Source organism: Coloeus monedula (genome assembly GCF_965178545.1).
Source record: "Coloeus monedula genome assembly, chromosome: 17".
Classification (NCBI taxonomy): Eukaryota; Metazoa; Chordata; class Aves; order Passeriformes; family Corvidae; genus Coloeus; species Coloeus monedula.
The window spans coordinates 7,394,495-7,419,271 of record NC_138797.1 but is presented as its reverse complement, the minus strand read 5'-3'; the positions used below and the strand labels follow the sequence as shown (position 1 = coordinate 7,419,271).

At 46.3% G+C, this 24,777-nt stretch overlaps 1 protein-coding gene across 1 annotated transcript; it reads left to right on the top strand.

Moving 5' to 3' along the window:
- Positions 1-1,112: 1,112 nt before the first annotated feature.
- On the top strand, positions 1,113-23,933 carry CSNK2A1 (casein kinase 2 alpha 1). The gene is made up of 13 exons (XM_082293037.1): positions 1,113-1,208; positions 13,083-13,273; positions 14,193-14,304; positions 15,189-15,290; positions 15,701-15,751; positions 16,478-16,537; positions 17,185-17,268; positions 17,666-17,776; positions 18,591-18,692; positions 19,594-19,694; positions 20,423-20,571; positions 21,850-21,936; positions 22,599-23,933. The coding sequence occupies exons 2-13, from the start codon at positions 13,173-13,175 to the stop codon at positions 22,712-22,714; spliced, it is 1,176 nt and encodes a 391-aa protein (XP_082149163.1). The 5' UTR covers positions 1,113-1,208; positions 13,083-13,172; the 3' UTR covers positions 22,715-23,933.
- The last annotated feature ends 844 nt before the right edge of the window (positions 23,934-24,777 follow it).

Below are 24,777 nucleotides of genomic sequence, written 5' to 3'. Positions count from 1 at the left end.
CCAGTGGCCTCCCCTGGGGGGAGACTCCCACACCGGGAGGGAAGTGGGGTGAAGCCTGGCTGTGCTCAGCTTTCCATGAGGTTGGGGCGGGGTGGGCCAGGCTGGCTCCCTTCTGAAGGGCATGGGGAGATCTGGGGGGGGGGTCAGAGGGGTGCAGACACAGTTCAGCATGACCCACTCCCCTCCAGGCGGGCTCACAGCTCAAGCCAGAGTGTGAACAGGGTGGGAGGACAGTGACCAGCCCAGAGCTGCATGTCCCCAGCTAGCCCTGCTCTGAGTGTGCCATAAGCCCAGGCTCCTGCTCGAGTTCAGGCTGAACCTGGATGCCTTTCCTTCCCCCTCGGGGTCTCCCACAGCTCAGCCTGCACCAAATGTGTCGGTGGACCATCTTCTCTGGCCAATCCTTGGGGAGAAAAGTGATGTCCTGGGTTGCACAGCAAGAAATTGTGCTAAAAAGATGAAAAGCAGGGAAAGAAGGTCATGGGGAGCAGGAATAGGTCAAGGCTTGGCCTGGTTGCTGGCCTGGCTGCAGGCTCAGCAGAGGGATAAGCCCTTCCATTAACTGCGCCAGAGCCCCCACACCCTGGCGGGACCCCACCGCTCTGCGGCGGCCGCTGGCTCTGGGAGGGCCGGGGCAGGGCCAGTGGAAGGGCCGCGAAAGGGCTGCTAGAAGGGCCAGAGAAGGGCTGGAGAACGGCTGGGACAGGGCTGTGGAAGGGCCAGGACAGGACCGTGGGAAGGCCGTGAGTAAGAGCGGGGGAAGGACCGGTACCGGGGCCGATGAAAGCGCCGGTACAGGGGCAGCTCCGCAGGCCGCAGTCGCCCCCTGGCGGCACGTTCCGCGCACAGCCCCACAGAGGGTCTGGGCCCAAGCGGCCGCCGCTCACGGTCAGGCCTCCCGCCGGGGCCGCGGAGGCCGACACGGACCCCGCCACCTCCCCGCAGTTCACGGGGACACAACTGGACACGGAGCGGGAACAAATCCGCGTCCACTCCACGCCATCGTCACCATTATGGACTACAACTCCCATAACACCCCGCGGCGAGCTCCACCCTTCCCTGCGCACGCCTCCGCGGCGCGTGGCGGGGCTCGCGCGGTTTCCGTTTCCGGCGCGCCTCGCTCTGGTCCCTGCGGCGGCGGCCGAGCCTTGTGCCTCCGCCATATTGTCTGTGTGCGGCGGCGGCGGCGGCGGCGGCGGCCGCGCCAGGTACCGGCGGCTCCGGCGCCCACGCGGGGCCCCGCGGCGGTGGCGGGCGGAGCGGGCGGCGGGGGGAAGGCGCCGCTGCGCCTCCTGAGCCCCTCTGCCCCCCCCCACCGCGGGCGCGGTGTGGGCCGGGGGGCCGCGGCCGCCCCTCAGGAGAGCGGGGCCGCGGCGGCGCTGAGGGGGAACGGGCAAAGCGGGCGGGTCCGGTGCGGCGGGAAGGGCAGGGCCCGCCGCCTGCTGCCCACGGAGGGGCTCCAAGTCCCCGCGGGAAGCGGGCAGGGGCTGTGTAGGGGCCGCCCCGCTGCCCCCAGCCCGGTGCGGGGCCGCCCTCGGCCGCGCAGGAAGGGCAGGGCCCCGCGGAACGGGAGCCGTCCCCTCCCCCAGCCCTCCCAGCTCGCACGTTCGGGCCGTGTAGGTGTTATTTACCTAAATTGCTCGGTCGTGCCTTTTCCTCGCCCTGCCCGGAGAAGCGGGGGGATGCGTAGGGGTATGAAAAGGCCTGTTTGTGCTCGCTTCCACTCCCGGCTGCGCAGGGACTCCGTTCTGGGCCTTTCTGGGTGGAGGGGAAGGTCGTTCTCACGACTTCCCGCACCAGCCTGTGGAAGCAGTGGTGGTCAGTCTTGCCCCCGCTGTAATTTAGTTAATTGTGCTTTGGGACCGAGAGCTGTGTGGCTGTTGGTAAAATGTGGTTTGTAAGAGGAGGATGTCAGATAATATTATGGAACCCCATGTGTGTCAGATCACTTTATTCTTATTAAGGGCTTGGGGTAAAACCAATAAAGTTTGGATTGTGAATGCTCAAGGGAAGCAGAGGGGCAGGCACTGATTTATGGGCTCTGGTGATCAGTTGCAGGACCTGGGGGAATGGCATGGAGCTTCATGCAGGGTGGTTTAGAGTGGATTTTAGGGAAAGGTTTTTTCACCCGGTGGGCGGACAGAAACTGAAACAGGCCCTCCAGGGCAGTGGTAATGACCCCAAGCCTGACAGAGTTCAAGGAGCATTTGGATAGTGTTCTCAGGCACAGGGTGGGATTGTTGGGGTGTCCTGTGCAGGGCCAGGAGTTGGATTTGATGATCCTTGTGGGTCCCTTCCAACCCTGGTACCCTTGAGCGGGGTCTTTGGTGGTTTGGGGTTTGTGTTGCTCAAACCTGACTCTGGGCTGGGGCTTTGGGGAGCTGCTCTTGCACTGACCCTCGGTGCTGGGCTTTGAAACTGGGCACGTGTCTCTGGAGAGGGCTGTGCCATGTGCTCACCTGGCTCCTCATGGAAGCTCAATCCTAGGTGCACTCCACAGATGGGTTGTGAAGAGTCCCTGCCAGAGGGGACTGGGCACAGTGGCAGCTGTTCAGAGGAAAGCAAATGGACACCCAGCATTTCTGCTCGGGGCTGGGAGTGATTTCTTTGTTCTTTGAACACCCTCTGTTTTCTGAAACAGAATTGCTCAAATTATTCAAACTCAGAGTTGGGGCTTGTGCCATCCTGCCAGCAGACCTGGGTGTTGGATGTGAATCCAGCGTGGATTCCGGGTGCATTGTCAGCTGGGGCAGAGGAATCGCTCATCCTGTAGTTGCTGGTTTTGGTGTGATGTAGAAAAGGGTGAAGTTTCTGCTAGGAGAGGAGAAAGTGAGGTTGGGAAGACTCAAGGCAGGATTTGGGGAAAGCATGAAGCTTCATCAGTTCCTTAATTAGCCCTAAAACTAGGATTAGGATAATGTTCCCGTCCCTACATCACATCCTCTGGGGAGACACGCACTGTGTCTGTAACTGGAAAACAAAAACTGGAATTGGGATGTCCGATCCCAGGTACAGGGCAGGCAGTACTCTGCACTCAGGAGAAGATCTACCTGTGCCTTGTGGCTGGAATCCCTGGATGACTGCAGGCAGGGAAGGACATATTGTAAAGGTCCAGACCTTTCCCTGAGCATGAAGGATGTCTGTGTGTGGTGGTAGGTAGTGATCCTTCCCTTTCATCTTGCCAGTGGAGAGAAGTTCCCTTTATTTCACCTTTCTCTGGTGATTTATGGCAATACCTGGTAAAATAATTTCTGCTGTTAGTGAAACCTGCTGTCTTCTTGTTCCCAGTGTGTGTGGGGGTAGAGTTGGGTGTACATATCCTGCACTCAGACCAGAGAGCTTGACCAGTCAGCTGCTGCCCACGGGGAGTTGAAACAGGGTTGAAGAAGGGAACACCAGCCCTGGAGTGAGGAAGGGAGCATAGTCTTGGCTTTGACTGCAGCAAAGGAGCAAAAACTCATGCAGCTGAATATCTGGCTGATGTGCCTGGGTGAGGGGACAAGGCACAGAGCATGGACAAAGGTGGTGAGAGGTAGATGTTGGAGGAGAAAGCAGTGACTTCCAAGTGAGAGGTTCAGAACAGGTTTTCTGGGTTTGGCAGGGCTCATGGGTTCATAGATTGAGGGAAAGTGAGGCTTGTTGGATGTTGGGAATATGGCTCTTTGGAAAAGTGATGGTAAAATTGGCAGTAGGTTCTAGCAAATGTGGAGGAAATTGGATCATGGAATGTTGCTTGGTCTGTGGGCTCTGGTGATCAGTTGCAGGACCTGGGGGAATGGCATGGAGCTTCATGCAGGGTGGTTTAGAGTGGATTGTTGAGGTTTGGTGGTTGTTGAGGTTTGTGCAGGGGCAGTTAGTGGAACTTGTTTGTTTGAAAAAAGCTGGTGAGATGGGAGAACGAAGATGCAGTCCTGAGATTGGGAATTGACTTGGTAAAATACCATTTCCTGAAGGTGAGATGTGGAAAGACTTTAGTGTTTGATATTCGGGGCATTTTCGAGTAATGCAGATTAGGTTTATCAGCATGGCATGGGTTGGAAGTAGGAATCTCAGGGTATATAGGATGCTGAAAGGTGGTTATAGATTTGTGGAGTTGTAGAGAAAGAAACTTTCTGCTCTGATAAAAGGGACATCTACCCAACTTTTCCCAATTTTATTAAATGGTGGGTGTCCTTATACTTCCATTTCAGTTCTTCTCCATTTTCTCCTTGCAGAACTAATTTTCTCATTTTGCCTTTCCCATGTCCTCTGAGGAATAAGGGAAAGGAAGACAGGAGAAACAAATGGGTGACATTGTGGTGGTGTGATTAATTTCGTGTCACATTTCTGAAGAGGCAGAGATTTATTTCTGGGTTACCAGACCTCTCACCTCCACCTCTCACCGTTTCTCCATTATGGAATTGCTTGCATTAAGATATCTGTTTTAGAAACTCTGTGCATGAGATTGATGCCATCTTAGATCTTATTGTCCCATAAGGGTCTTGAGAGGAAAAAAAACCCCAAGATTTTAAAATCAGGAAGGACTGCCTTGACTCAGTCTGGCTACAAACATTTGTTGCAAGACAGCTCTTGGATAATTTTTCTAGGCTTGGATATCTCCTTCCAGGGGCTTCCAAGAGCTGACTTCCCTGGAATTTACAGAATGTAATTGGAGAAAGGGAGTTCTCCTTTGAACCTGAAAAACTGCTTGGAAGAGGAGGCTGCAGCTTTTTGAGCTGGTGTTAGTGCTGTTGCTGTATGTAGAGTGTTTTTCCAAGCTGGTTTTTGGCCCCTTTTGCCATCAAGGTGCCAAACTTACATATTGGTAGGAAAGACTGATGAGAAATGGAATTGTTGATGAGGTCATAGGATCAGTGGTTCATGGATGTTTTCTGGTCAGGAGTCCAGTAGAGAAGCAGCAACATGAGCCTGGCACAAAGTCTTACCTGCTCCTGTGTTCACACTATTCCAGACAAATTATTTTATTGCCCATTTCATGCTGCTGCTTTGGGAGGATGAAGAGCAGAAGGGAGGCTTGGAGGTCTTTGTGGACTTGGTACCATCACAGACTCACATTTGGAAGGTTACAACTTCAATAATTTTAATTTTCCACAGAGTTTATTTCTGAGATTTAGGTTATGTCCTCCTTACTGAGTTCTATTTTTTAATTAATATTACTATTTACAGGGAAGTGGTTTCTAAAGGAGGCTGTCCAGCTCCTGTTCATGTAATGGCTGCATCATATTATGGCAGTTTATTTCATGTGAGTGGTGAAGAAAATGTGTGCTAGATGGAAAACAATTTTGAGTCAAGGCAAGAGTTGGGCTTCACGTTTCCCATTGGATAGCCTTGAGTGTTAACAGCAGACCTAGAAAATTGAAGTTACTCACTCTGTGTTTGCAGAGAAGTAGGCTCTGCCCTTGCACCTTCTGGAACAACCAAAGGCTAAATTAGTCCTCTTTTAATTAAGCTAAGTTCAGGGAGAATCCAGTGTGCTAACACAGAATTACATGCCAGAACTTGCTTTCCGTGGCTAGGAAAGGTCTTCCTGTGGTAGGAAGAAGTGGCCCCAAATCCTCCTGTGTGTCCAGAGAGCCAAAAAGGTGCCTCTCCCTGTTGTTACCAAAGCCTTTGGAGAAGGCATTTTCTCAGAGCATATTTGCACATGTGCATGTGAGTTGTCAGAAAGTCTTTATTTTTAGTGTTCAGAAAATGGATGAGCGTGGACGCGCACAACACATTAATTTCCAGTCTAGAAAAGCAAGAGATCCTGCAGTGTTCCTTCTCTTACGGCCTTTGTCGCAGGTTTCTGTATCTGTTACCAGAGTGCTCTTGAATTCCAGCCTTTATTCCATGCTTGGTTGTACTCCAGAAGGAAAAAAAGGGCTTTTTGCTCACTCTGCAGCATCTAGGTTAATTTCAACTGAGTTTATAAATTAAGTTTCAAGTTTTGGCACCATGGCATTACTGGGGGCTTGTAAGGTGTGAAGGAGAGTGCTGATTGCTGGAGTTTAATAGCTGGTTTTTTCCATTTGATTCTTGGAATGGTGGTAGCTAGTTTCATTTTATGTTAATAATGATAAATTTTTAGAGAGTTATTCAGAACTTCACTTGCTGGCAGGGGTTTGCACCAAGTGTCTCTCGCTGAGCCTGCTGGATGCTGGCTGAGTGATGGAGATGGTTTGTGGTGCATTGCCTGCTCCATGGAACAGCTGATCACATGGATTTCCTGAAGAAATAGTTGCAGGCAGTGTCCTCTGGTTTATCCTTTGGCTCTGGTAACTGTTCCTGCTTCTAAGAATTTCATGATCAGATCAATTAAAACTTTGTAACTTTTACAGATGGTTGGTATAGGTCAGTTTTCTGAGTTCTGCCTAAATCCCTCTCTGTACATGAGCCATAGGAGTCAAATCAGCTGAATGATTGTCCTGGCAGTACTCTATGCGTACTAATTAATGAGGAAAACAACTGTGTCGCTTAGCAGCAATTAGGGAGGTAGAACTTTCCAGAGGATGCTGCCAATGGAACCTGATGTCAGCTGTGAAGAGCCTGTGGTGCTGCTGAAACATTCCCCTTTGTGAGCCTCCAGGAAGAGTTCCCTGGTGTTGCTGGGGTCCCAGAAACTGTAGTTTGGTAACTGGAATACTGTCCAAAGCTCCACGAGTAGAAGATTTTAGTTTTGTTAGTGCTCTTGGAAGAAAAAGAACTGCTTCCTGTTGAAGTCTTGCTTTGGCTTCAGGGCAGACCTAAAGCGATACTCCTCCAAAGAAAATCCCCCCCACCTTTCCTGCACTCCCTGCTCAGCCTGAACTGTCGGTTTGGGGAAGAGGTGCAAGCAGAGGAGTTTTGTCATTGGCTTCTGTTTTGTGTGTGTGTGTGTAAGGACAGGTTCGTTTGGCAGTGCCTGGTTATATTGCAGCCATTTTTATCAGACTGTGTCAGGAGTCCTTGGCACTGGCAGTGAGGATATCCGCTGGGTTTATGGGTGGTTGGGTGCGGTAGCAGGAGAAGCTGCAGGCATGGAAAGAGGCAGAGCCTGTGCTCGGGTGGTGGGGATTGGGTGTCTTGCTGATGTTGCTGTCCCCTGCAGCTACATGGCCTCATCCAAGGTCAGCTTTGGGGTCTTTGTGTTTTGGGGTCTTTCCCTTTGCTCCACATGCTGTTGACTAACTTAGCTCTGAAAATGTGAGTGTTCATGATCTTGGGAAGTTGTTTGTTCAGCATAGAATCCCTTAGGAGATGGAGCGAGCAGCATTCCTGTCACTGCTGCTGGAGGTAACCCCAGTGTTCTGCCCCAGGTCCATGCCCTGTTGCCAACACTGATGTTTGGCAAAGGACAGATGTCCAACCAGGCTGAGATGCTGGAGACCCATAGAGGGTTCATGTGAGCTGTGCTAAAATTCACCTGTTACAGATCTGAACAAAAAGGATGACAAAGCATGTCAGACCTGCTGCCAGGGGAGCATGTGGCACCGGAGCCACTGCCAGGGCATCCTGGAGGGTGACAGACGTGTTAGACGCTGCTTTCCGAGTTGGGAAAGTGGGACAGTGAAGTTTTCCCCAGGACTGTGAAGAGTATCATAAAACATGGAGTTACAGTAAAACCATTCCTGTGACTTCCCTATAGATTGTGATCCTCATTACAGGGGATGACTTCTTCATTGGCAGGAACTGTGAAGAATTCAGAGAGGAATCAGTGGAGCTGATGAAGGAAGAGCCAGTCTAAATTTAGGATGTTTCTAGTGCAGAATTACTCCAATATGTTTCCTCCAGTATAGCTAAACCTGTCAACTGCTTTCCCTACAGACTGGCCGTGTCTTGTTTTGAATTAATCACAACAGTTCATGTTTCTTTTTTAAGAGAATGTTGAGGTCATTACATATCATGATTTGTTATATCTCCACAGTCGGACACAACCAGCTATTTAAAAGAAATCTGGAAAATAATTTTGGTGGAAAATGCAGTTAAAGCAGACTGTGCTGTTCCAAAACAATACTCAGAGAAAAGTCTGATTCCAAACCTAAGCTTTTTTTTAAACTCAGATTTTAAAATTTCCTTTTCTATTGATGTGGTCCCTTTAGTAGGTAAATGATCTTCAGGAAAGGATGTGAAATATCAATTTTGTTAATCCAGGTTTGTTTCTATTTTGGCTATAAAATCATAGAAAAATATAGGTTGCAAGGGACTTCTGGAGGTCATTTGTTCCGTACTTGTACTGCTGAAGTTTCAGCATCATGAGAACACACAAATCATGTTTCTTTTGTAGATAGAGCATATTATTTTATAAAGTTGATTGCTATTATTTCTTTTAAAGGTAAGCTGGATGTTGATTGATGTTGACTGGCAAAAGGCTGTACTGTAATATGTAGGCATGTCTTGATTTTTTAATTTCAGTGGTGTTTCTCAGTATTAGATATTTTCCAAACTCTGAAGGAGTGGGTGCTCTTCCTTGGGAGGATTACAGGGCTATGTGAGGGAAATCATCAACGATTTTATCTGATAATTGTAATTCTTGCTCACCCTAACAAATCACATTTTGCACTCATGATTTTAGAGGCTGGGTTTAAGCCTTCTGCTATGAAAGGTAACATCTCGCTTGCAGTTGTAGATAAAAGAAGGGGAATAACCTTTTGATTCCAGACTCCACACTGTAATTCTGCTCTTCTCCACTGACAGAGCTTTTCTTCTCTCACAACAAACCCGCTGCTGTCTCAGCCTGTTTACAGTCTTAGGCTGGCACAATTGCCACTGTAATGAGCTTACATAGGGAAAGTAGAAGTGAGGGGAAAGTCTCTAGACCTGTTTGGCCAATCTGTCCACCTCGCTTTCTCCTCGAGAGGAAGGTGAGCTTATCTGGAATTCATAAAGCAATGGAAATGTTTTCTTGCCTCTTTGAGTCCAGCTTGCTGCAGTTCAAGGCCTGTCTTATTCCTTTGGGACTGCTGTGGGCTCACTGAAGCCAAGCTCAGGTGGGTCATCAGGAATAACCAGGTTTATATGGTGTTGAACAAGGTTTTCTGGGTTCACTCCACTCTCTCTGCGTGAACTTGGATCTTCCTGGCAATATATTGCTCACACTGAGGGCAAGGCATGCTGTTAGCAGCAATCCACAGGGAAGCCAGTGTCAAGCGGTGCTTGTGTTCTTGGGTACATTATTTCTACTCCAAACCTTATCCACAAAGGTCATCGCTTGAATAGCACCTGTGAGTTCCTTGGACTTGGGAAGCTCTTGGCTTTTAGTTCACTGGGAGCCTGTATATGAGCTGCATCATACTGGGGCAACTTTGTAGGTTCTAAGTTCTGTGTGAGTAACTGCTTGAGAGAAGTTCTGTGCCAAGAACATTTCCGTTTAAGAGGAGAAAAAAGTCATTCCAGTATCTCAGTTATTGTGGACTGAAAAAAAGGCGAATTTTACTAGAGGCAAAGTAGGTGTGTTTCTCTGAAACTAATCTGCATGGATTTCTTAGCTGTGTTTTGTTGCTACTTGCTCTAAGTGCATGCATCTGGAAGGACAGAGGGTGTAGGAAATTCCTGTACTAATTGGAGTAGGTCCTGGAAGTATGGATACTTCACAAAATATCAAATTCTCATGGGGGGCATGGTTGCCCTTAGAATTAGAATGCATTGTAAGGATGATAACATCCCTTTTTAAAAATGAGGGGATTTGTAACTGGTTTAGATTAAAATGTTTTAAAAATCAGATTCAAAGTGAACATTGAGAGGTTTTTTACTCTTTTATTGAACTTTAGGCATAAAACATCTAAACCTGCCAAACTATTCAGACAACAGGCTACTGTTAGAAGAATTAAAACTTTTAAGAACTGATCTTTTTTAATTAGTAGGCCTTTCAGTTAAAAAATTCCTGTATGGTAGTAGCACAATTGTTCATCTCTGGGCACTCCTGTGGAGTCTCTGTCAGCAGGACAGGAGCTGTGTTTGGCTCTGTTCTTGTGTGGGATGAGCAGGGTTCCTCTTGATAAGGCTGCTGTGTGAAAAATCAGCTAATTATCAGTTTGCTAATACTCCAACGGCATTTTTGGGGACAGGCCTGTGGGGGAAAAGCCAACAGTGAAACTTTGGCGTGGTGCTGCTTTGCTGTAGCTGTCGTGTGAGCCCTTTTGGGTGATAACTGTCCAAGGGGTGTCACCACAGGTGCTGAAAGAGAAGCTGTGCTCTGTGTCCTTGCACAGGCAGGCCTTGGCAGTGAACATCATGTCAGACTGTAGTTGAGAGCTTTGTCTTCCTCTCTCTGTGACCTCTGGTGTGTTGCCTAAAAGCTCATGGTTGTTTCCTAGTAAAACACTTCTCTACCAGAGAAATTAAAATCTTAATGTTATTTTTGGAGATGCTCAAGGCTACACTGGACCCTGATCCCACCACATCTACTTTGATTAGATGATATTTAGCAGACTCTCCCAATCTGAATTATTCTATGATTCTGTCATTAATGCAGGAATTAATAAATGACAACATTCTGTTTTGATTCTGCAGAAATAGAACTCATCTTTTAGAACAAGCTCAGGACACTTCTCTAGGTGGAATCACTGCTCATACTGTAAGGTTTTTTGCCTTAAAACTGCAGGCTCAACTGACGCTTGCATGTCAGCTCCTGTCCCCATTATCTGTCCTTATTTGTATCATTCCCTTCTGCCAAAGAGTTTGGATCCACTGCAAAATAATCCCCCTCCAGGGGCACTGAAGGCAAAATCTATACAAATTCCTTGGCAGTTTAGAGCAGAGTGAGTGAGCAGCTTTCAGGCAGGGTAAGTTTGTGTATGTCTGTTACTCTGTTTGCTTTAAAATTAAGTTATCTGTGCAGACTCTCTCCCCTTCCTGCGTAAGGAACAGTAGACAATAATACCTACCCTCGTAAATAGACATTGTGTGCCATTCTTAGAAGCTACAGTTGATAATTTCCTGAAAAAGCCCTTCCCTGAGCAGCCTGTTACAATGTGCTGCTTGAGCTAGGCTAGAGCTACGTGACAAAAAATAGCCACTGTGAAATTTGATCTATCTTTAGATAATGTGATTGATTTTTCTTTTTCTCTTTTTTTTTTTTTTTTTTTTTTTGTGCTGAAACTGATCTTGCTAAGCTGGGTGAGGGGAGCAGTTGTGTGTGATTTATTGTTACTGGGTTGTGCTTAAAAATTAAAATCGCTAAGTCATCTGAGACATGTGTAAGTTCAGTTAATTCCTTCACAAGGAGTATTGGGCAGAGGAAATGGGCCAATGCATTTCCTGCCAGAAGCACATGAAATGAGGAGAAACAAAAACACAGTGACTGAACTTCGAAATCTAATAAATTTCACTGTACTAAACTGTTCTAGTAAACTTGCATGCTCTAGTAATGCCTGGGGACATCTAATTTCTAAATGTCTGAGTCATGCCACATAAATGCTTTGAGGTCTTAGATGATTGCTGCCTCATCTTCTGAAATTGTATTTTGTGAGAGGACTAGCATTTTGTCCAGGAATAGACTTACTATATTTTTAGGAATACTTCATATTCTTCCATTAGCCGGACACATGGCTGAAGTGCCCCATCCTTCTTTTATTGGTCTAAGGCCTTGGTTACCCTTCATTGTGGACTTTGGGATAGTGCTGTGTCCCTGTTTAACCTTGGGACTGGATTACTGCAACCCTGTCTACCATTTGTGTGTCAGTAGGTCAAAAAATAACCCAGTGCTGGGCTTTGTCCCACCTGAGGAGGCTTCGTCCATGTCAGAGAGCCCTTGCATGCACTTCTGCCTCTGGCTGCAGGACCAGCTGCTGGTCAGGTTCTGTGACACGGTGAAGGACATCAGACCTGTGTCCCCCAGGTCCTCCACCATCTTCACAGCCAGTGGTTCTTGTTGGGTCCTCACAGGAGCTGGAGTGCCGCAGGCCTCAGATAAACAACAGGACTCTGCCTGTAGAGCAGGATTTTGCTTCTGGAGTTTTCTTCTGGTGTGACATGTCCTAATAGCTTAAGCTAACTGCTCCAAGCACATTTCTAGGTCTTTCTCATTAATGTGTGATTAATGGGGCTATTACTTCCTCCTGCAGTCTGGCAGTTGCCCATTTTCTGTGAAGGGATAAGATTGGCATAGCGAATAAGTATATTAATTTAGATAATAGGCGTTGCCCACTGTTTGAGCACATACACAGGGCTGTATGGCCCTGCCATGTGCTGCTGCACATCAGACAATGCTCTTCCCTGCTCCAGTACAACTCCCTTTCTTGTAAGTTATTTTGGAAGCTGACAAGGGGATTCTTGTATTTAAACATCTAAAAAGGTGTTAACTTCCCCTCGTGAAAGATTTGAGAGATGCAAAGGCACTACATTTATTTTAGATAGGACAATATTGATACAAAGCTGTAGTGAGTTACTTCTGTCTTAAATATTCAGATCTAGATGATAAAATATTCAGACATATAGGATAAAAATACAGTGTTTGTCTCTGACATACAGTAACTTTCTTTTGAGTGATTTTGACTAATCTCAATAGTGATAGAACTTACCAGAAGCTTTGCAAAAATCGCATTGTAAGGAGGAAGGCTTGGAGGTACTTTGAGCAAGCAGAATGCAAAGGAACATCTTCAGACTCTTGCAGCAGTGCATTTCTTTCATGTTTGACTAAAGCATCATAATCCAATACAGATGCTGCTGTCTTTTGGACAGTGAGATTTAATATTTTGACTGTGGGGAGTTGTGACTAAAGCTGGTTCCCATCCCAGCAGAATTGATTTGGTAACATTGGATGGCCCAAGACTTGTGATGAGGGTGAGATGGCAGCCTGTGGCTGTTGCTTTCACTCTGGAGTCAAAAGGAGGTAATCTGTTTGCAGATACAGAGCACATGGCATTCTTTCCTTTTGGAAAGTTACCTCTAAAACCAGCAGTTGGAAATAAGGTGCTGAAAGTTGTGAGGTCGGGGGTTTGGTTTGCTAGGGGCCAGTCCTGTGTGAGGGAGAGCAGACAAATGGCTTTCAAGCGCTGACAAGCAATCCCAGGCCTGTGGCTGGGCAGGCTCCAGCCCTTCATTTACAGCAGCTTTTAATGATTAACTTAAATACTTTTGAAGTACCTTGAGAATTTAACCTCTGGTTTATATTCTGTCTGCAGGTGGGGGAATCTGAGGCCTTTCTCTGTCGGCTTTGCAGACCAGGTCGCATCTGATTTCACATCTCATTTCCGCCTGCCAAGCTGTCTGATATGTCGGGACCCGTGCCGAGCAGGGCCAGAGTTTACACGGATGTGAACACACACAGACCCCGGGAGTACTGGGACTATGAGTCGCATGTTGTTGAGTGGGGGTAAGTCTCTGGGCTGCATGAGGCTTTTTCACACTTCTTGGCAGACAGCAAGTGAAAGGATTACAGCTTCTCTTCAGAAAAATGTTTCTTACCAAACTTTTAAATCCCCAGTTGTGGAGGAACATTTATAGCAGCTTCCTTAAAAGTTTGAAGAATTTTTGCCAGGTAGTCAGGAAACTTACCCTTTCAGAGGGAAGAAAATCTTTTTCTGAAACAATCCGAACAGTCCTGAGTGCAGGGCTGAAAAGACATGAAAAGACTTTCAAACTGAAGTTGCTGCTGACTTGGATGAGGGAAGACACTCCACAGACTTAAATAGGTACATGCTATTTTATGACTTGTTGTTCAGCTGTGTGCAAGTGCCTGGAAAAGACATGGCTGCTTCTCTTTGGAGGAAGGAGGTGTCTAAATTGAGCTCATGACTAAAGTGTCCCAGAATCAGACAGCAGTGGTGGCAGCTTCATAGCTGGGGTATGGAGGGCCCAGATAGAGTTCTGCCCTCAGCTGTGCAGTTCCCAGTTTCTGGAATGTACACAGTCGTCTAAGTGCTGCTTTGTGCCCAGACTGTTTTTAAACAGCCTTGCACTTAGATTTTTGCTCTTACTTTTGTTGAATTTTACCAGCATTATACAAAGAAAAATTGAGCTTCCAAGTACAGAGAGAAAGGATAGTTCAGGTTTGCTGATGCTGAACACATAGTTGGGCTTTCAGTCCATAGTTTTGGCTTGAATCTATTTTGGGCAAATAGAAGCTCCCTGTTTCTCTCCTAATTCTTAAATCATCCTGTTCAGGAGAGGTAATGCACTAGTTAATCCCCTTTGTCTGGGAAGTGAGGCAGTGATTGAGTGTTAAGGAGCAGTTTATAAATTGTGATGGAAATGACTGAGCCCTTTGGAACTCTAACCTTTTCTCTCCACAGAAATCAAGATGACTACCAGCTAGTTCGAAAATTAGGCCGAGGCAAATACAGTGAAGTATTTGAAGCCATCAACATTACAAATAACGAAAAAGTAGTTGTTAAAATTCTCAAGGTGAGCTGGGAATTGGGCAAAAGATAAAATCTGTCTTGAGGTGATCAGGAAGCCAGAAAGGGCTGTTTGATGTTCTAAAACTGAAATCCTTAAAGCCTGGCTTTGGAGTGTCACTCAGTGAAACATGCCATTGTTTTGAGCCTCCTGATATAAGCCCTACACTTGGTTATTAAGTCAGATTTCTGCCTGTAAGGAATTAGGCTCTGTCTTAAAGAAGCCCTGATATGCAGCACCTTTTTACATTGAGCTAAGCAACACTTAACAGCTGAATACAAAATTCTCAGCTTCTCTAAGTGCCAGTGTCCTGGCAGGCTGTCATGGCCCTGGCCTTCATTTAGTGAGCCTCCAATAGCCCATGGACTTCTCATAGTTAAACATTTGCCACATACCAGTTAAGAAGTGTTCAGGTTGGAAAAGCACTCAAAGATAATCAAGTCCAGCCAGCACCCCAGCATTCATGTCCCCAAGTGCCACATCTACATCTTTTAAATCCATTCAAGGATGGTGTCTTCACCACTGGAGCAGCCTGTTCCAGGGCTTGGCAACCCTTTCTGTGGAGAATTTTTTTCCTGATACCTATACCTCCCCTGGCATGACACGAGGCCATTCCCTCTTGTCCTATCAGATCGTGTTCAGAGAGATTTTTTTAAAAAATGCCTTCTTCCTGCCTCTCCTTCACATGGAGTTATTGTCTGTAGCTGTCAGGATTGTATGGTTAAGATATTTGAGCCCTTACTGGTGTGATGCATGCTCAGGTTAAATTGCAAAGGTTCCAATATATTTTGCTGATCTGCAGTCACCTGGGTGTTGTCATCTGGGTGTTGAGCTATTAGCCTCACTTTACTGCAGGGCTTTATCTTACACTTCGGGTTTTTATTCTTCAGCCTGTTAAAAAGAAGAAAATCAAGCGTGAAATCAAGATCTTAGAGAACTTGCGAGGCGGTCCCAATATAATCACCCTTGCAGATATAGTAAAAGATCCTGTGGTGAGTAAGAGAGGAACTCAAGGGGTACACTGGGGTTATGGGTTAAGTTGCTCTGTTTGATTTCGGTTCTGACCTGGCTTTTTGTTTTCCCCTGCTCCTAAAGCCTGCTTTTGAATTGACTAATCAGATCAGCTCTTAATCTGATAAACTTCTTTTAGAGGGCCCTTCCCCCACAGGTCCTCCAGCCCCTCACTCTGTGAGGAGGAGATAACAGTGAGCTGAGACAAGTTAATTCGCTCTGCAAACAGTGCTGCTGGGGGCTGTGAGCTTTGGCTCCGCTCTCTCTGTCTGAGTGGAATCATAAATATGTCCAAGGCAGAGGGGTTTTTTGCAGTTTTAGGAGAAAAAATTATTTAAAGCATTATCCTAAGTGGAAACATAACAGGGCTGAATTTTTTTTTCTGTTTCAGTCTCGAACACCCGCTTTGGTTTTTGAACATGTAAACAACACAGACTTTAAGGTACAGTGCGGAATGTGACTTTGCTTTTTTTTTCGGTTTGAAAACCACTCGTTCTGTTTTTCTGGGGAGGGGCAAGTATGTAGGACAGGCATTTCCTTCCAGCATAGGAAATGCTTTTAATTTTAAAGGTAAATACAGTTGGGACAGAAGTTTGTAAGTAGCCCACCAGTACCATTTTGCCACAAGAGTTACAAGATGAAAATGCAGATTCCAAGAAATATTTAACCTTGGGAGCAAATCAATCTGTTATCTGGTGGCCCATCAGTGCCTCTTTGAGGCATTTTGCTTTTTATGTGTACAGGTATTTATTGGAACCACTTTAAAAGTAGACAGCTGTCTCTGTGGCCTTTCATGGTCCTGGGAATAAGGATTTAAATGTTTCTTTGTTCCATCGTACTGACCTGCCTCAGAAGAAGAAGGGCTGTGCAATGTCATCCACCATGCTTGTGCTGGGTGGGTACAACCAGAGGGAGATAATGACAGGAGCCAGGAAGTGCTGTCTGAGCAGATCTGGAAGTAAACTATGTATGGGATTTGTAAAGGGATAGGAACAGACTGATCAGAGTCAGATGTGGAATCAGAGTAACTTGGGAAACTTGGACTATACCTTCAAATGGGTTTGGAGAATGACAGCAGCCCAGAACAGGGCTGGATGTTCTGGATTGACTGGGATGTGATGGGTTTTTTGGATGTTTAACACTGACATGATGTGTTTGTGTCCCACAGCAATTATACCAGACATTAACAGATTATGATATTCGATTCTACATGTATGAGATTTTGAAGGTAAGTTGGTGTTTTGCCATTTCGTTGGTTTATTTCTTGTATTTACTGTCAGCTAATCCTGTAGAGATGGTTCTCATGTCACTGATGATAGTGACATTATATCACTGAGGGCAGGAAAGAGAGAATTGGGCAGAAAAATATCAAGTCTGCAACAAATTCTAGTCTTTTTTTTTTTTCTTTTGTGGCTAACAGAGCCTTTTGGTACATTGAGATACCTTAAAATCCTAAATCAGGAGTACACGTAGCTTTCTGAAAACTGGGAGCTGTTACTGGCTGGGTTTGTGCTCTAGTATAATGTGAGTCAAATGTCTTTGTCTATTCTTCTGAACTAAGTAATTTCTCTTTAGGAGTCTGGAGAAGGGGGGCTTGTGTGATCATTAGTGCCTAGTAACTATGCTCTTAGGGACTCTGAAATTCCAATTTTCATGAGGAAGCGCATGAAGTGAAGTCAAAACACTTGTGTTGCTGGGACCTCCCTTTGAGAGGGGGCTCTAGAAGTATTTTCTGTGATCAGTGAGTCTAGTCCAGGATCTAACATGGGACAATCTTGTCATATAGTTAGACTTGATATGTGTGAAAATACTTCTGAATATGGCTGAACTTGAGAGGTTCTTGTAACTCCAGCATCTGTTTCCTTTCACCTGCAGGCTCTAGATTACTGCCATAGCATGGGAATCATGCACAGAGATGTCAAACCTCACAATGTCATGATTGACCATGAGCACAGAAAGGTAGTGTGGGGTGGCTGGGGGGTAGGGAGGGGTCCTGCTTTTCTCTTGGCAAACTGGGATCCCTTTTGGGTACTCCTGTGTTGTGGTAGTAGCACACCTCTTTAAGGGGGGCTCTGCTCTCATGGTGTGGACAAATGTAAGATGAGAATGTTGCGCTGCTTTTTGAGGCTTTACTTGGTCACATATAACACACTGGCAGGGTTGTAACGAGAGGTATTTTATTTAGACTGCTTGGTGATACAGGTTTGGGGAGAATATGTAACCAGATACTGTGATCAAATTAATTAAAAATGGAAGACTTGTAAAATAACTTCAAATTAAGCTCACCAGTGTCATTCAGCCAATGGAAAGCTGGAGCATCCCTTGAGCCTTTTTCTTTGTTTTCTACCATTTCTAGCTTAGACTAATAGACTGGGGTTTGGCTGAATTCTATCACCCTGGCCAAGAGTACAATGTCAGAGTGGCTTCCAGATATTTCAAAGGACCTGAACTTCTTGTAGATTATCAGGTAAGAATTACCAGGGCTTCTTACTGACTTTTATATGGAAAGTCAGTGCCATTTCAAGGTAATAAACCCAAAATTCAGATGTCTAGAGAGTTGAAGCTGAAGACAGTCTGTTCCAAAATGTATGGCAGAAAGCAGTGGCCATAAAGCCCACTGAATGAAAGAAACTAATGAGTAGTCTCAGGACCTGAGGAAGAGCTGCAGAGCTATCATTATGGATCTTGGAATACAAATGTTGAATATTTTTTTAGCAAGGCTGTGTATGCAGTGGGGTACAGGAATGAAACAAAGCCCCTGTGGGAACAGCGAGTACTGCACAAACTTGTAAATTAAACTATAAAAGCATCCTCATATCTGACGGCAGTTTGCATTATGGAAATCACAGTGTTCCTGGTGACTTTCAGACCATGCTGGTTCTGGAAAAAGGCACATCCTCACCTGCCCATGGACCCTGGGGAGTCCACACCTTTTGTTGCTTGTTGCAATGCTTCCTTTCCCAACGCACATTTCTCAGTGGTTTATAACATTTGGAGTCTGCAGTGAAAAGAGAAGAAAGCTCTGATCTTTAATATCCTGGCAGACAGGGATGGAACTAGGATACCTGCTGTCCTGCTAATTGCTGTATCCCAGTTCGAGTAACTGGAACACTGAGCTGAACAGTGTTCAGGGACGAAGATACGTGAAGATAGTTCAGTTTGTTTCCAGCATAACATGGCTGTGTTCATATCACGGGTGGGGGGGGGGAAACCCTGTTAGTCTTGGAGGTCTGTTCTGCTTAATTCATTAGAAATTGAATTGTCCTTCTGGTTTTGTACAGATGTATGATTACAGTCTGGATATGTGGAGCTTGGGTTGCATGTTGGCTAGTATGATATTCCGAAAGGAGCCATTTTTCCATGGCCATGACAACTATGATCAGGTGAGAGCTGGTCATGTACAATGTCTGTTCTCTTAGCACCGTGAAGGGTTCCTGCTTAGGCTTCTATCGAGTCATCCAGAGAATTTTTAAGCATTTCTCTAATGGCTTCTTTGCTCAGTTTGAAGCCACATTCCTTTTCTCAAGTGTGCAAGATTATGTAACCAATTAAATAGAAATGGATTTATAGAGCTTTGTACTTAGGAGCTCCTCAGTAGGTGTCTGGGAAAAGCTGTAAAAATAGTTATATTAAGGCTGGTGTGTTTTAGTACATAGTTTGACTCTTTCTGAGGTTATGTTATGTAGAAAGCTCCTGCCACTATTCACTCTCCAGCCACTCTGTATAGAAACTGCGCATTTGGTACATGTTTATACAGATTCTGAAATCTTTGATGTGTTGCCTTTAGGCCAAATTTTTTATATTTAAACCTTTATCACATGCTCAGCATGTGACTGCCATGCAAATATTCTGGAACAGGGACCTTCTATTCTCAAACTTTTATTCTCGAGCTCTCTGGGATGGTGCTTCACCTTTCACATGGAAGATCAGAGTTTCAGCTTTTTTGACCAGTTATTCTTGCCTTACCCTCTGTTGGTTTTGAATATTTTCTTGCTACTAAGGAAGGTAGTGTTGCAAGGTCTCAGTTTTAGAGATTTTAGGGTCTGTGGCTCCCTTCCTGGCTGCCTTGGGGTACTGAGTTCCAGCTGTGAGTGGAGGCATGTTCCTGATGCCTGGGACTGTGTGGCTGGGGAAGCCAGAGCCACAGGCTGAATCCTGTGGCTTCTGATTCACTCTGCTGGGACCAGGTTCAAGCTCCCAAGGGAATGTGCTGCTGTATCTTCATGCAGGCTCTGGTATTACCATAACTTCATAGCAGTGACTTGTTTTTGTGTTTGTTCCCAGCTGGTGAGGATAGCCAAGGTGCTGGGGACAGAAGATCTGTATGACTACATCGACAAATACAACATTGAGCTGGATCCACGTTTCAATGACATCTTGGGCAGGTGAGCCAAGGTCTGGAGTCTGTTTGGTAGACCCAGACAGTTACAGCTTTGTCAAGAGACCTTGAAATGAACAAAAAATTGTGGGAGAAATCAGAGCCAGGATTCTGGAGAACTGTCACTTTGTGCCTTTGGTCCCTTTTGCCAGTGCTTCCTGTAGTCCTTTATATGGAAATGGACCTGAGGAAAGATTTTTAAATGTCATCTAGGCAATAAAGGAACTACTGGAGCAGAAAGCATGAAGGGCAAATGCTCTCTTCAGTCTGGGGGGAAAAAAACCAAAATGGTGTTTCTAATTGCATTCTCACTGCATTACAGTGCAGAATGTTGCTAAACAACAGGTGTTGCTAAAGATGGTGTTTATATGGTTTTTCCCCTCATAGTGGTACTAAAATTAAAGGAACTCAAGTGTATCGGAGAAGAGCAGAACATGCAATTTTGGGCCTGTAGTCCATTCTGAACATTAGTCCTGCTGCTGTCTGGAGTCGTGGCAGGGCCATGCAGGGGCTGTGGTGGCAGAGGTGGCTGTGCTGGGGCTGTGACTGCTGTGCCACCGCGTGGAGACACAGTGACACTGCTTTCTGTTCTGGAATGTCTCAGTCCCGCGGCTGCTGCACAGAGCTGCAGCCTCCCTCAGGGCTGGATATCTGTCACAGTTCTTGCTCCTTCAGAAAGTGAGTTTTGGCATCACTGTCCCCTGCCTGGCCTAATTTGGGTCTCTTTTCCTGCAGACACTCCCGTAAGCGATGGGAGCGCTTTGTCCACAGCGAGAACCAACATCTGGTGAGTCCAGAAGCTCTGGATTTCTTAGACAAGCTGTTGCGATATGATCACCAGTCACGACTCACAGCAAGAGAAGCCATGGAACACCCCTACTTCTGTGAGTATCAGCTGCTGTCCTGAGAGTTCTGCCTCTGGGAAATCTCCGTTCCCATGGGTTGTGCAGATGGGAACTGAGAATGGCAACAATGATATAAGCCTGGTCTCTGCAAATAATTGTGCTGGAGCTGACGCTGCTGGTCTCTGTGTGCCACCTCCACCAGCCAAGGAATCAGTGTTGGATGCCCATGTCAGGCCCATGAATCAACAGGTTATATCAAGGAAAGTCACCTAAATTATGTGATTTGGGGTTGCTTTCTGCAGGTATGCATGGATTCCTGTGTTTGGATAAACCTAGACTTGTTGATAAACAGGCATTTTAACTCCTGTTGCTAAATTGCTTAGCTACTGCTATATTCAGGTCTTGATTTTGCAAGTGAAAATGTTATTTTCACTAGTAAATGCTTTTAAATGGTTGGTGTTTTTCACTGATACTGCTATTTCGGGGTTTGAAGCAGCTGCAATAATGCATAATGTCAATATTTGCTCAGGTGATTTGGTTGGGTTTTTTTGCTGCTGCTTCTGAAGGGACCCCTGTAATTAACAAACTGTTGATCTGTGCTACACCTGTTGGAAACATCCCAGGGAAATGTTTTGCAAGTATGAGTACTAGTGAAGCCAAAAGCTTGGAATGTGAGAGTTGGGACAAACAGTTCATTAACTTGTGTCCACAAAAAGATACAGGTCGTGCTGAGCTCAGCATGAGCAAAGGCAGAGTTTGGAATTCCCTTGTCTGACGCAGGAGGCCTGGGAGGCAGGAAGGGGTTGTCCCTGTTCAAGTGAGAGCGTTATTCACATGCAGCTGAAAACAAAGAGTTAGTAAGTTGTGATCATCTCACGGAAGACAAGTTCTAGTGACACTCCTGACAGCTCAGAGATGTGAGATGTGTATAGAGACATGACACGTGTGTAATTACTGATAATCTTTCTGCTTGCTACACCCAAAGCTTCTGGGTTTGGCTTTCTGCAATTACGTAGTTGCTTAGCACAGAAAGATCAACTTTGCCATAATATCCCTCAGCTTTTCCTGACAGACAGTCCTGCTGAACCCCAAATCACATCATTTAGCTGACTTTCCCTGATATTGCATGACCTTGGTACCTTCTTGAGTGCTTCCCACTGGAGTTGGTGGAAATGTCTGTGTTTCAATAGATGATGGTTGATGTTACTTGACACAGGCAGAGTGCCAGGACTGGCTGAGCAGAGAGGCCACGGGCAGTCCGTGTGCCTCAGCAGCTCTCTGGCAGCACAGCACTTACTGGTAGTGTGCTCTTCCTAGATCCCATTGTGAAAGACCAGGCTCGGATGGGCTCGTCCAACATGCCAGGTGGCAGCACTCCTGTCAGCAGTGCGAGCATGATGTCAGGTCGGTTCTATCAACTCTTCTTGGTGCTTGGTGTGCTAAAGCATTTGTACATGTGAGGTGGGTGGGAGGATCCAGGAGGGAAGAGTTCAGCAGGTGGGGCAGCGTTGGGTCATCTCCCAGGACTGGGGACAAGGGCAAGGAGAGCTGCAAAGTGGGTGGGAGAGCCTGATAAATAAGGCCTTGGGCAGCCTGACCTGTTTTTCTGGTCTTATTTAAAAAAACAGTAAGTGCTTTGCAGTTGATTTTCTGGCAGCAGTTTGAAGGACAGTCCACTGGCACAGGCTGCCCAGAAAAGTTGTGGCTGTCTGATACCTGGAATTGTTTAAGGGCCTGGTTGGACTGGGCTTGGGGCAACCTGATCTAGTGGGAGGTATCCCTGCCCATGGCAGGGGGGTTGGAACAAGAGGAGCTTTAACGTCCCTTCCAACCCAAACTGTTCTGTGATCCTGCCACATCTCTGCCCATCAGTGCCACTCAGGTGTGTGCAAATCTGTGCCCTCCCCAGAGCTGCAGAGAACAGTGACAGATCTTTAGTCTCAGTTATTTTGGCAGTTCTGAAAATGTAACTGACCCACAAAGCTCCCACTTGACTTCAGAAGCTGTCCTGGATAGCAGTGCCCTGTGGTTTCACTCTAATTCCTGCTTACCTGTCTCTCTTCCAGGGATTTCTTCAGTGCCAACACCTTCACCCCTTGGACCTCTAGCAGGCTCACCCGTCATCTCTGCCACCACCACCCTGGGGATGCCGGTTCCAGCTGCTGCGGGCGCCCAGCAGTAGTGACGGGCTCTGTCTCCTGCTGCCTGAGCTGAGTCAGGTGGGGAAGAGGTTTCCCCCTCCACCTCTCCTCAGGACGCAGCTCGTGCCTGGCAGGGGAAGGGAGGGGATGAACGCTTTGGAGACACCGTGTCTGAACTGTTGCTTGTGGATTTATAGTAGTTCAGTCATTATATACAAAATTATTATAGGCTGATTTTTCTTTTTTTACTTGAACTTTTCGTAACTCAGGGGATTCCCTGAAAATACCTACAGATGGAATACTTCTTGGACAGTTTTTCTTCCCCCCCCCCCACCCCTCCCCCCAAAAAAGACAAAACAAACAACTCTTCATGTAATAACAATGATGAATCAACAGCATTTCCAAGCTCTTGCATCTTGCTGGAAATCTCTTCTCTTCATGTTCCCACCATTATTCCTCCACAAGCGTACACCTTGGGGGATTGTGCTGTTCTCCAGAGACTACCAAACCAAGTCTTCATGAGGCAGGGGAGGGGATTCTTAAGTACCACTCACTTGAACCCCATGTCCTGCATATGTCCCAGCCAGGGTACACTGAGGAGACAATTCCAGTAGGGAGAGGTGGGATAAGCTTAAAAGGAGTAAGTGCAGATAGTGTCCAAAACCCTGATTGGATTGGATAATGTCTCCTTAGGAGTCAACCAGAATGCCAACTCACCCCTTGCATGTAATTTTAGTCTTAAAAATGAAGTTACTGATCCAACTGAGTCCTTGCCGCCTCCTGAGACAGGTGCTCCTGTAGAGTAAGCCCTGCTCTGATCAGCCCCTTTCTCACGGAGGGTTCTTCCAGCCGTTGCTTGGCTTGGATCTCTGGAATTAGTTTGTTATTGGGTATATTGTTTTTAAATTGTTTCTATAGGTTTTGAGCTGGTGGCTACTTAAAGCTGGAAATATTCAGACTGCGCCAAGTCCGATCCCACATCTTCACCCACCATCCCCTCCCTCATGTGCCATGTGGTGAGAATACCAGTTACCTCACAGTCTTGTAAATATGCACTGAGAGGAAGGAGCGAGGAGATGTTTAACTTAAACTGAAATGGTAGATCAGTAATTGTGGACAAATATTATCATTGACAACGGAAAAGCACCCTTGTTACAGCCCTGCTACCCCTTGCTGTGTATATATACTTTGTCCTTCATATGTGAAAGATCCAGTGTTGGAATTCTTTGGTGTAAATAAACATTTGGTTTTATTTATCGAGGTTAGATTTAAGTTCCCTGTGTAGAGGCCTCCCTGGGGTGGTCATACACTGACACAGGAGTGGTGACAGCCACATGTGCCCTGGGAAGGCCATGTCCCTGTCACACCCATGGGGCGCAGTGCAAAGAAGCCTTACACAGATGTCACAAGCCAAAGTATCTCCTGGGAGAAGGATCTTTTGCCATAACAAAAAACCCTCCTCTTCTGTCTCAGCCATGATGGTGGGGAATTGAGATGATGAGCCAGTTGTTAGGTGTTTGTGCCTGTTGCCCCGCACCGGATTTCTGTGACTTGTTTTCCATCACCTATTGCTAGGGTGGCTCAGCTGGTGTGGCTGTGCATTGCAGGCACAATGGCACCTGTCCCTGTCAGTGACCTCTCATCCCAAAGCCATTGCAGCACTTGTTCTCCTGGACATTGAGTGATCTTCATGTTCCTCAGTGGGTGCTGATGCCTTGGCTGCAGCTCCTGCTTGTCCCAGGCACTCATCCCTCATCTGTTCTTTAGAGGAGATAGACGTGCTTCCACGTTGCTTAGTTAATTTTAGGATGGAATATGTGGGCTGTATTAAACTGATTTGCGGGACATGGAACACTGCCCCTTTCTGTGAGGATTGCTGGCAGGGAGTTGAGGTTTTTCACATATACCAGGGTAGCTTTCTTCTCCATGCCTTCATCCAGTGGAAATCCATTGTACTTAATCTTTTATATCCTAAAGTGATGTGAAAGTTGGACTGTGTTGACTGTTACCTCAATGTGCTGTAACGTAAAAGCACCCAGTATGACAAAATACAGCTTGTTTGCACTGGTTCTGAGCCATGCAGGACATTTAACCCAGTTCTTTC